General features: G+C 37.9%; 1 protein-coding gene across 1 annotated transcript in view; it reads right to left on the bottom strand.

Moving 5' to 3' along the window:
- BAG4 (BAG cochaperone 4) overlaps positions 1–12,155 on the bottom strand; it is a 41,019-nt gene that overhangs the window by 20,677 nt on the left and 8,187 nt on the right. Inside the window, exon 2 of the mRNA XM_036250079.1 lies at positions 1,932–2,039. Coding sequence (XP_036105972.1) covers positions 1,932–2,039 — 108 coding nt within the window. The remainder of the gene's footprint in view (positions 1–1,931; positions 2,040–12,155) is intronic.

Genomic DNA, 12,155 nt, shown 5'->3' with positions numbered 1-12,155 from the left:
AATGGACAGAGGAGCTGAATAGACACACCTCTCCAAACAGGACATACAAATGGCCAAGAGACATATGAAGAAATGCTCAACATCACTAATCATCAGAGAGATGCAAATTAAAACAACAATGAGGTATCACCTTACACCTGTCAGAATGGCTGCCATCAACAAATCATCAAACAACAAGTGTTGGCGAGGGTGTGGAGAAAAGGGGACTCCAGTACACTGCTGGTGGGAATGCAGACTGGTGCAGCCACTATGGAAAACAATATGGTGTTACCTCAAAAAATTAAAAATTGCACTTCCATTTGGCCCCACTTCCAAGTGATCCCACTTCTAGGAATATACCCTAAGAAGCCTGAAACGCCAATCAGAAAGAATATATGTACCCCCATGTTCATAGCAGCACTATTTACAATAGCTAAGATCTGGAAACAGCCCAAGTGTCCATCAGTAGACGAATGGATAAAAAAGCTGTGGTACATATACACAATGGAGTACTATGCAGCTATAAGAAAGAAAGATCTCTTATCCTTTGAGACGACATGGAGGGACCTGGAAAGTATTATCCTACGTGAAACAAGCCAAGCAGAAAAAGACAAATACCACATGATCTCACTTATTTGTGGACTATAATGAACATAACAGTCTGAGGAATAGGGTAGACCCAGAAACATGGAAGTAGGGTACAGACTGACAACCCTCAGAAGAGGAGGTGGTGGGGGGAAGGAAGAGATAAACCACAGAACTTATATGCATGTACGCATAACCAATGGACATGGACAACAAAGCCAGGGACGGGGCGGGGGGGATGGGGAGGAGGGTGTTAATGGGGTAAAAAAGGAGAAACATCTGTAACAAAAATAAAATTAAAAATTAAAAAAAAAGAAAAAGGGAACCCTTTTGTACTGTTGGTGAGATTATAAATTGGTGCAGCCACTATGGAAACCAGTATGGAGGAAGGTTCCTCAAAAAATTAAAAATAGAACTACCACATGACCCATCAACGCCATATCTGGGAATATATCCAAAGGCTACAAAAACATTAACTCAAAAAGGTCTCTGCACCCCCATGTTCACTGAAGCATTATTTACAACAGCCAAGATATGGAAACAACCTAAATGTCCATAAATAGATCAACAGATAAAGAAAATGTGGTATATGTATACAATAGAATATCATTTAGCCATAAAAATAGAAGAAAATCTCGCCAACTAGAACAACATGGCTAGACCTTGAGGGCATTATGCTAAATGAAATAAGCCAGACAGAAAAAGACAACACATTATCTCACTTATATGTGGAATCTAAACAAAAAACAAACAACCCAACTCAAAGATACAGAGAACAGATTGTTGGTTTGAGGGTGGGGGTGAGAGGGAGGGGTAGCAGGAATATATGAAGGCAGTCAAAAGGTACAAACTTCCAGTTATAAAATAATTACAAAGATATAATGTACAGCATGATGACCATAGTTAATACTGTACAGTATATCTGAAAGTTGCTAAAAGAATGTCTTAAAAGGTCTCATCACAAGAAAATAAAGTTTCTAACTATGTATGGTAATGAATGTTAACTAGACTTACTATGATGATCGTTTTGCAATATATACAAATATCAAATCATTATGCAGTATACCTGAAACTAATATAATGTTTAAATGTCAATTATATTTCAAAAAAGGGTCAAAATTTTAAAGTACATTTTATTTTTGTTTTCAGATCCTGAGAAAGAAACTTTTAGGCCTCAAGCTATCTTTGCTACAGTTAATATTTGCCTAGCTATTTTTTTATCTGATCCAAAAATATTAAGATGATTAAGACAGAATCCATTAAATAAAGAAAACCCACACATCATTACTATGAAATGTCCTTAGGTCCTGAAAATTAATCAGTTCATTAAGAGAAAACTCAGAAAGTCTGTCCATTTCAGACCATACCTGGCCTTGCATTTCCGGTCTTACAGGATATGTAGTTGGGTAAGGAGCCCTAGGTCGGGCAGGAGAATTCCAGTAGTTAGAATTGTAGCTAGCATATGGTGGCTGCTCCTAAAACACATAAACAAAAAAAGGAAAATAACTACATTTTTACTAACGATCTTACATCATTCTTAAAAGTTGATAGATGCAGGTATAAGTTTCAAAAACAAAAACAGCACTAGAACCCCACTATATAAATCAGTCATTTTTTGCCCTGGCCGGTTTGGCTCAGCGGTTAGAGCGTCAGCCTGCGGTCCACAGAGACCCGGGTTCGGTTCCCGCTAAGGGCATGTACCTTGGCTGCAGTTTGTCCCCGGCTCTGGTTGGGTCGTGTGGGTGGCGGCCACTCGATGTGTCCCTTTCACATCGATGTTTCTCTCTCTTCCTCTCTCTCCTTCCCGCTCTATCTGAGTGAAAAATGGAAAAATGTCCTCGGGTGAGGATTAAAAAAAAAAAAAAAAAAAAAAAAAAAAAAAAAAAAAATAAATCAGTCATTTTTTTTTTTATTGATTTTAGAGGGAGAGGAAGAGAGAAGATAGAAATAAGGATGAGGGAGAACGTTGATTGGCTGCCTCCTGCATGCCCCTCACTGGGGATTTGGCCCACAACCCAGGCATGTGCCCTGACTGGGAATCGAACTGGCAACCTCTTGGTGCATGGGTCGATGCTAAACCACTGAGCCACACTGGCTGGGCAAAATCAGTCATTATTAAATTAATGCAGATATATTATGATAAATCACATGCCCTAGGAAAAAGCAGTATTGACTGTCTAGTAAAAGCCTGTTCTTATGCATTATGCCAATGTAACCAGACCAAATAATATATAAAGAAATTCTACTATGTCAAGATGATTAACAAAACCAGAGACATTAGATTCCTTTATCCAGTTCTAATCACTAACCCCATCACTACTAAATTTATAGTACAGCACAATTATAGTTCTTTGCCATTGTTAAGAAGAGTAGTATTTGCCCTGGCCAGTTTGGCTCAGCGGTTAGAGTGTCGGCCTGCGGTCCGGAGAGACCCGGGTTCGGTTCCCGCTAGGGGCACGTACTTCGGTTGCAGTTTGTCCCTGGCCCTGGTTGGTCGTGTGGGTGGCAGCCACTCGATGTGTCCCTTCACGTCGATGTTTCTCTCTCTCTCTCCCTTCCTCTCTCTCCCTCCCACTCTATCTGTACAAAAAAAAAAAAAAGAAAGAAAGAAGAGTAGTATTTACTACTTTGGAACTTGAAAGTATTACAACTAAACTTTATTTCAAATTTACTTTACTAAACTTTTACTTCAAATATATAAAACTTCAATACTCAACTTCTTTGCCTGGTCACCCTACTTTTTTTATATTCCTTTACTCTCTGCTATGGCTCAGCTTTCAGCTAGCAACCTATAACTAACTTCATACCAGGAATTGATATAGAACAATTTGGTAATTTTCTCCAAGGAGAAAATCTAGCTATGACATTATCTCTACAGCTTTTTATTCCAACTCAAGAAGTTAATGCAATTATTTGCAATAAGCCAATAAACTCTCCTAAGAGACTAGATCAACTAAAAACTTTTCAGTCTGGCCCTGGCTGGTTTGGCTCAGCGGTTAGATCGTCGGCCTGTGGTCCAGAGAAAAACTTCTCAGTCTGGTTTAATATATACATTTGTTATCCTATAAGCTGTTATTGTGCTTTGAACTTTGTAGTTTAAGTATAGTTTTAAACTTTAACAGGATATTTGAATTTTTTTCCCAAAACTTTGAATGTGGTTTCACAATTACTGGCAGTTGTGATCACTGATAGTTTAATTATCACAATCTTAGCTTAACTGCACTACTTATCAGTTTCATAAAACTGTTTCCAAAGCTTGTAATTATTCCATATGACAGTATTCAAGTTGGACAAGTAACATCTCCTTTACATAATACAGAAAGTAGAAAACAACAAGGTTTAAAAAAAATGTTACAGGAAAACTTCAGATCCTAACCACCAAATTTCTCAATGAGGCAAATTCCCCTGATTAATGCACTCCCTTCCTTCCCCTGGTTAAGAAATGAGTATCTGACTAATTAATTGATTTCTCACCTCCAAGAATTGAATCTTGAGCAAAGTGATGAAAAGACAAAGAGTTGAAGCTGACTCACCCCAGTAGTGGTAAACTAATACCCTATTCCCCAGAACTACCTTGGTTGCCTTTATTTCCTACTGATTTTCTGAGGTACTCCAGATTTTTACTCTCTCTCCACCCTTCCATCTCTCACCCCACCCAGGTCCTCCCTTCCTTACTCAGTTTCCCAACTTAATCCCTTGCCACTCTTTCCCTCAGATATACTCACCCTACAAACACCTAACCCAGTTTAAAACCAAGTTACCCACTGACTTCACATCTGTACCTATCTAAATATCTGGGGGAGAAAAACACAAGCTCTCTGGTTTCACTATAAATTCAGGACCACAACTCTCAGGTAGACACTCAGCATTGCCTAGCAACTATATTACACTTCCTTAGTATGTTCTTCACAATCTCCAGAACAACCCTTCATTTTTCAACTGACTACTTTATCTCACATTTCATATAAAATAAAATAAAATAAAATAAAATAAAATAAGAAGCAGCAGCAGCAATCAGACAGAAATTCCTTCATCTTCCTACTTACCAAATCTACCAAACACCCTGTAACTTTTTCGCAGAAAGTGTGAATGAAGCCCCTAAAGGCCAATTCTTCCACACAGCTCTGGACTACATAACCTCTGACTTCTAACACTTTACTCCTGTAGTTATCTCTACTCTTTCATGAATCATCTATTTCTCCTTATGGAGTAGATTACCTCCAATAGAATACAAATCTGCACACAGACTATCCTAAACAAGTATTTTAACATATTTTTAAACTACCATAACTAACAGTGTGGCAAGTAATTGGGTATATAAATAAACAAGATTAACAATAGCCTGACAATTGCTGAAGACAAGGATATCTGGGGTTTTTATTATACATTCTTTTATTTTTACATCTGTTTGAAAGTTTCTATAATTAAAAAGTTAAGAAACAAAACTGTGGGGCAGGAATTGAAAGGAGACTTCCCTTAAATATACCCTGTTTTGTACATTTGACTTTAGAACAGTTGTAAATATTTTACATTAATATAAAAGATAATGAGCCCTGGCCAGTTTGGCTCAGCAGTTAGATCGTACGCCTGAGGTCCAAAGAGACCCGGGGTTTGGTTCCCGATATGGGCATGTACCTCGGTTGCAGTTTGTTCCTGCCCCTGGTTGGGTCGTGTGGGAGGCAGCCACTCGATGTGTCCCTTTCACGTCAATGTTTCTCTCTCTCTTTCTCTTCATCTCTCTCTCTCTCCCTCCCTCCCACTCTATCTGAACAAAAAATGGAAAAATGTCCTTGGGTGAGGACAGAAAAAAAAAAGATAATAAGGCCCTGGCCGGTTTGGCTCAGCGGTTAGAGCATCGGCCTGTGGTCCCGAGAGACCCAGGTTCAGTTCTGCTAAGGGCACGTACCTCAGTTGTAGTTTGTCCCAGGCCCTGGCTGGGTTGTGCGGGTGGCAACTACTCGATGTGTCCCTTTCACATCAATGTTTCTCTCTCTCTCTCTCTCTCTCCCTCCCACTATCTGAACAAAATATCCAAAAACGTCCTCGGGTGAGGATAAAAAATAAAATAAAAAGATAATAAAATGTTTTTAAATCCCTAAAAGAAAGTAAAACAGAGAAAGTACTGAGTATTAACTGAAAGAATATTCTCACAAAGAGAAACGATTTCAAATGAATATAAAGCATAGTAATTTGACAACATCACTGCTGGAATATACGAACTTTTTAGAGTGCCAAAAACAAAACAAAAAAATAAATCTTGAATTTTTTCAGTCATTATGTGAATAATTACCAACATTGTATTTTTATTTTGATACTGTTGTGTGTGTACTATAGTTGAAAATGAATGATTATATTGTGTGGTTGAAAATCAGTATTTTCACAATGGGAGATAAGAGATACAAAAAAAACAAAGTTTTAAAATTTTAATACTTAATTTGAATTGGAAATACCAGTAGGAATTCAAACTCTATTTAAAAAAAAAAAAAACAGCAAACAAAAACCTACGAATTGATAACCACACACACAAAATTAATCCAAGTAACTCTAACAGTTTCCTGAATGAATATCCTTAGTGGTATACATCCTAAAGGCAAAAGACATGCAAAGAAATATTGAACTTGACAGAAAATGTTACTAGTAGTGATATTAGTGTTTTAATTTTTAAACTGTTCTGGGTATTGTAGAATAGAGAAAATAAATAAATAGAGCAATGTTAGTGGAAACTAGTATTTTCACATGGGAAAAGGAAAATAATATATTGAATGGACAAAGATAAGGAAGTACCATGTGTGGTGGATTTGAAGTAGAGGTACAAGTATAAACTCACACATTTTAAAAATGTAATTTCTAGAAAACCAACAAACCTTTTATGCAAAACAAACAAATATGGGTAAAAGTGGCAGAGTACCAGTACCAAACAAAGGATTTCAGAGTCAATACAAATTCTAGCAACCCTTTTGCACTTCTGCCCACCACCATGAGACCAGCATATTCCATATAGGAGCTGTGATTTTAGCCTGAGTCCCAGAATAAGAAGATACATGGGCAAACCCAAGCCCACTGGAAGCCTGCATAAGAACCACTACAGTGGACTCAGAATATGAGCAAGAAATAAATGTTTATTGTTGTAAGCTACAAGCCTTGTAGTTGTTTTTTACTACAGAAAAAGTCAACAAATACAATAACTAAGCAACAAGTTGGTAAGGTAACCACACAGAAAAAGAAAACCTATTTCAAATGACTTTTAAATCACATTATTTTGAGTATACATCCTCAGTGGAATATATTCCAAAGACAAACTAAAATGCAAAGAAATACAAAGTGCATCCATTAGTTAACTGTTAGTCATACTATTGGCATTATTATTTTTATTAACAGGTGCAGTGAGATAGAGTTCACTACCCCACAATTCACCCATTTAAGTGGTACAATCCCACACTTTTTAATATATTCACAGATAAGTGCAATCATCACCACAATCAAGTGTAGAACATTTTCAAAACCTATAAAGAAAATACTGTACCCTTTAGCTGAACACTCCAATCTCCCCATCTCCCAGCTCTACTCCACCACTTACCTGTCTCTTTAGATGTACCTATTCTGGATTACTTCATATAAATGGAATTATAGAACATGTGATATATTGTGACTGGCTTCTTTCATTTAACATAATGTTCTGAGGTTCAACTATGTTGTACCATGTATCAATACTTCATTCCTTTTTGTGGCTAAATTATATTTTACTGTATACAAACACCACATTTTGTCTATCCATTCATCAGTTGATGGGCATTTGGATTGTTTCTACCTTTTGGATAATACTGCTATAAACATTCATTAGTAATATTTTATGTGGACATATGCTTTCAGTTCTCTTGGGTATATACCTGGAAGTGGAATTGCTGGTTCACATGGTAACTCTGTTTAACAATCTGAGGAACTGGAAAAATGTTTTCCAAAGCAGCTGCATCATTTTACACTCCCATCTCCACATCCTTACCAATACTTGTTTTTTCGGTGGTTTTCTTTGTTTTTATAACTATCCTACTGGATGTGAACTATTATCTCATTATGGTTTGATTTGCAGTTCCCTAATGACTAATAATGTTGAGCATTTTTTCATGTGCTAATTGGCCATTTGTATACCCTTTTTTTTTTTTTTTTGGTTAATCCTCACTTGAGGATATTTTTCCATTGATTTTTTTAGATAGAGTGAAGGGAGGGAGGGAGGGAGAGAAAAAAACATCCCTGTGAGAGAAAAATATCAATTGGTTGCCTCCCAAATGACCCTAACTGGGGCTGGGAATGGAACCTGCGACCCAGATATGTGCCCTTGACCAGCAATCAAACCCAAGACCCTTCAGTCAGCAAGCCAACACGCTAACCACTAAGCAAAACCTCCAAGAGCTGTATACCTTCTTTAGAGAACTGTCTATTCAGATGTTTTGCCCATTTTTAAATTGGGCTATTTCTAATTTCACTGTTCAGTCTTAAGAGTTCTTTATATATTCTAGACACAAGTGCCCTTTTAAATATATAAACATATCACTTTCACAAATATATCACTTTCTTGATAATGTCCTTTGAACTACAAAAGTTCTTAATTTTTATGAAGTCCAATTATCTTTTTTCTTCTTTTTCTTTTGTTGGTTGTGCTACTGGTGCTTTATCTAAGAAACCACTGTCAAATACAAAGTAATGAAGATTTACCCCTATGTTTTCTTCTAAGACTTTCATAGTTTTGGCTCTTACATTCAGGATTAGGATCCATTTTAAATTAATTTTTTTTACTGTTATTTTGAAAGAATTATTACTTCCTTTGCATTTCTTCTTTTTTAAATGTTTTTATTTATTTCTTAGAGAAAGAGGAAGGGATAGAGAGATAGAAACATTGATGTGAGAGAGCTATATCAATCGACTGCCTCCTGCACGCCCCCCCCCCCCCCCCCCCCAGGGATCAAGACTACAACCCAAGCATGTGCCCTGACCCGGAATCCAACCGGGACCTCTCAGTCCATGGGACAACGATGCTCAATCCACTAAGCCACATTGGCCGGGCCATTCTGAGTGAATTTTTATATATGGTGTGAAGAACCAACTTTATTCTTTGTATGTGACTATATGGTGTGAAGACTCAACTTTATTCTTTGTATGCATCTATCTACTTGCCATGGCACCACATGTTGGGGCATTAACTATTCTTTGCCTCCATTGAATGGTCTTGGCATCTTTGTCAAAAATCAACTGACTGCCCTGGCCCATTTGGCTCAGCGGTTAAAGTGTCGGCCCGCAGACCAATGAGTTGTGGATTCGATTGCGACCAATGGCACCTACCTCGGTTGCAATTCACCCCGGCCCCGGCTGGGGTCATGCGGGAGGCAGCCACTCGATGTGTACCTTTCACTTCGATGTTTCTCTCTCTCCCGCTTCTACTCTATCTAAAAATCAATGAAAGGAGTGCCCGGCTAGCTCAGTTTTAGAGCATGAGACTCTTAAAAATCAATGAAAAAATATCCTCAGGTGAGGATTAACTATGTGTGTGTGGTGTGTGTGTGTGTGTGTGTGTAAAACTGTCCAGTGAAAAGGTCTAGAAGCAATGACAACACAATAGGAATCAGTACACCTAGAACCCAAATGTAACTTCTGTACCAGTTATAAAGCTATTTGTCCCCCAGCTCCAAACAGAGCATTCTATAATTAGCTCCCCTGATGCAGAAGTTGAGTCTGAAAACATTTCTTCTTTGCTACTTGCTTACTATTGGCTTCAGCCAACAGCAGGACACTAGGTTAGAGGACGGGACGGGAGAATAAACTTGCTCCTTTCTGTTTATTTGCTTGCTTGCTATTTCTGTCCATGTCAGCATATAAATATATCATAATTTTTTTAATGAAAAACAAAATAAAGCAGCAAAAATTATTCTTTAAGTCTTTTTTTTTTTTTTTATCCTCACTCGAGGACATTTTCCCATTTTTTGTTCAGACAGAACGGGAGGGAGAGAGAGAAAGAAACATCCACGTGAAAGGGATGCATCGAGTGGCTGCCTCCCACACAACCCAACCAGGGCCGGGGTCAAACTGCAACTGAGGTATGTACATACTCTTAGAGAGAATCGAACCGGGGCCTCTCTGGACCCCAGGCTGACGCTCTAACCGCTGGGCCAAACCGGCCAGGGCTATTCTTTAAGTCTTAATAAAAGATTGACTTTGCTTCCCACCCCCCTTTTAAGACAAAATGGAACAACTTTTAAAATATCACCATTAACAATGAAAGCCCGAGGCTAATGGCCCTCCTAACATCATACTAATACTATGAAACAGCATTTGGTTTCATAAAAAGCTAGATGAAGCTGATCTCTCTTCTATAATCCAAGATTCCAATTTTTCATGTGCCTAACTTTTTGTTTTCTGAAACTAGACAAAGATGATGTAAATTAGAGATGATAAAGGTTTTCATGCCCTGGCCAGTGTGGTTTAGTTGGTTGGGGGTCTTCTGGTGCACAGAAAGGTTACGGGTTGGATTCCAGGTCAAGGCACAAGTTCCAGGTTGGCAGCTTGGGTTTCTAGCTCCATCCCCGGTAGGGGGCATGCTTGGGGAGTACAGGAGGCAATCAACGGTTGATATTTCTCTCTCTCCATTCTCCCTTTCTCTTTCTAAAAATTAAAAAATTAATAGAAGAGGGCATAGAGGAGATAAATGGTGATGGGAAAAATAAAATAAAATAAATAAATGGCATGAAAAGGCAGTCCAATTAAGTGGTTTGTTTGCAACTCTTACAAACTTGATGGAACAAAATTATTATGGGGATCTTATGAAATCACACACAAGCATAGACTGTCTCCTTCTTTACAGTTAATCTGTTTTTGTAGGTATTAGTGGCAAATGCTCAAGTAATCAACATTGTTACCTCTAACCCTCCATAAGGCAAAACTGCGGTTAAGTCAGAGTTGTTTTCATATTACTGATTTCTATCAGCCACTGCAGACTGGTGAGATAGATGCTGTGCTTCTCTTAGAACAGGAGCTAAATAATGGCTTTTTGTTTAGTCTTTACATTCTTTTTCATTTTAAAAGTGTGGCATTTATTCTGGAATATTTGGGAAATAATTTTTTTTTTTAATTTTTAAGAAAAGGTTTTCGCCCCGCCAGTGTGGCTCAGTGGTTGAGTGTACACCAAGAGGTCGCTGGTTCGATTCCCGGTCAGGGCACATGCCCAGGTTGTGGGCCTGATCCCCAATGGGGGACATACAGGAGGCAGTCAATCCATGTTCTCTCTCATCGATGTTCCTCTCTCTCTCTCTCTCTCCCCCCCCTCTCTAAAATCAATTTTAAAAAAAGAAAGAAAAAGTTTTTGTGAGTAGTAATAATGTAAACATTTTTGTGGCAAAGGAAATTAGATTAAAATTATGCAAAAAGATAATAAATTTACTTACTTTCTTCTCTTTTGAGAAAAAATAAACACCTTATTCTCAAATGAAACTGGAGTCAACTCCTTTCATATTTATCTTAGAACTAACTAGTTTTGTAAAAAGTGGACTTATTGTTAAATTTACAAAATGACTTCCCAACATGCCTGAAAAAATAACCCCAGTCCAAACAAATCTAATAGTAGAGGAATCTGAGTAGTGTTGCTACTAAACTCCATTTACAAATTTGTTTATAATTTTTCACAAAAATTAGAAAAGTGCATTATAGCCCAGCTGGTGTGGCTCAATGGATTGAGCATTGTCCCATAGACTGAGAAGTCCCGGTTCGACTCCTGGTCAGGGCACATGCCCGGGTTGTGGGCTCAATCCCCAGTGAGGGGCGTGCAGGAGGCGGTGAATCAATGTTTCTCTCTCACTTTGATGTTTCTGTCTCTCCCTTCCTCTCTCTCTAAAAATATCAATAAAAACTTATTTTTTAAAAAGTGGATCATAAATTATTTTTATAGCTACATATTCCAAAATCACTAAAAAGCACTTTATGCTCCTATTAACTATCATAACAAATTTTTTTAAACTTATCTTTATTGTTGAATGTATTACAGATGTTCCTCATTTTTCCCCTCCTGCCTTTCCCCACACTGTTGTCTGTGTCCATTGGTTATGCATATATGTATATAAGTTCTTTGGTTTATTTCTTTCCAACCCCCCCCCTTCCCTCTGAGGATTGTCAGTCCAACAACCAATTTGTACTTCTTAATACCTTAACCTTTTTCACCCATTCCCCCAACCCCCTCCCATTTGGCAACCAACAAAATGTTCTCTGTATCTATGAGAATGTTTCTGTTCTACCTGTTCATTTTGTTTGTAGATTCAATTGTCGATAGATATGTATTCCTTGCCACTTTGTTCATATTTTTTATCTTTTTTCTTCAAGAAGACCCTTCAACATTTCATATAATACTGGTTTGGTGGTGATGAACTCCTTTAGCTTTTCCTTGTCAGGGAAACTCTTTATCTGTCCATCGATTCTAAATCACAGCTTTGCAGGATAGAGTAATCTTGGTTGTGTAGGTTCTTGCTTTTCATCACTCTGACTATTTCTTGCCACTCCCTTCTGGCCTGCAAAGTTTCTTTTGAGAAAGCAGCTGACAGTCTTATGGGAACTCC

The sequence above is a fragment of the Molossus molossus genome, unplaced genomic scaffold, assembly GCF_014108415.1.
Source record: "Molossus molossus isolate mMolMol1 unplaced genomic scaffold, mMolMol1.p scaffold_m16_p_9, whole genome shotgun sequence".
Lineage (NCBI taxonomy): Eukaryota > Metazoa > Chordata > Mammalia > Chiroptera > Molossidae > Molossus > Molossus molossus.
The sequence above is the reverse complement of the archived record's forward strand: the minus strand, read 5'-3'. Positions and strand labels throughout refer to the sequence as shown.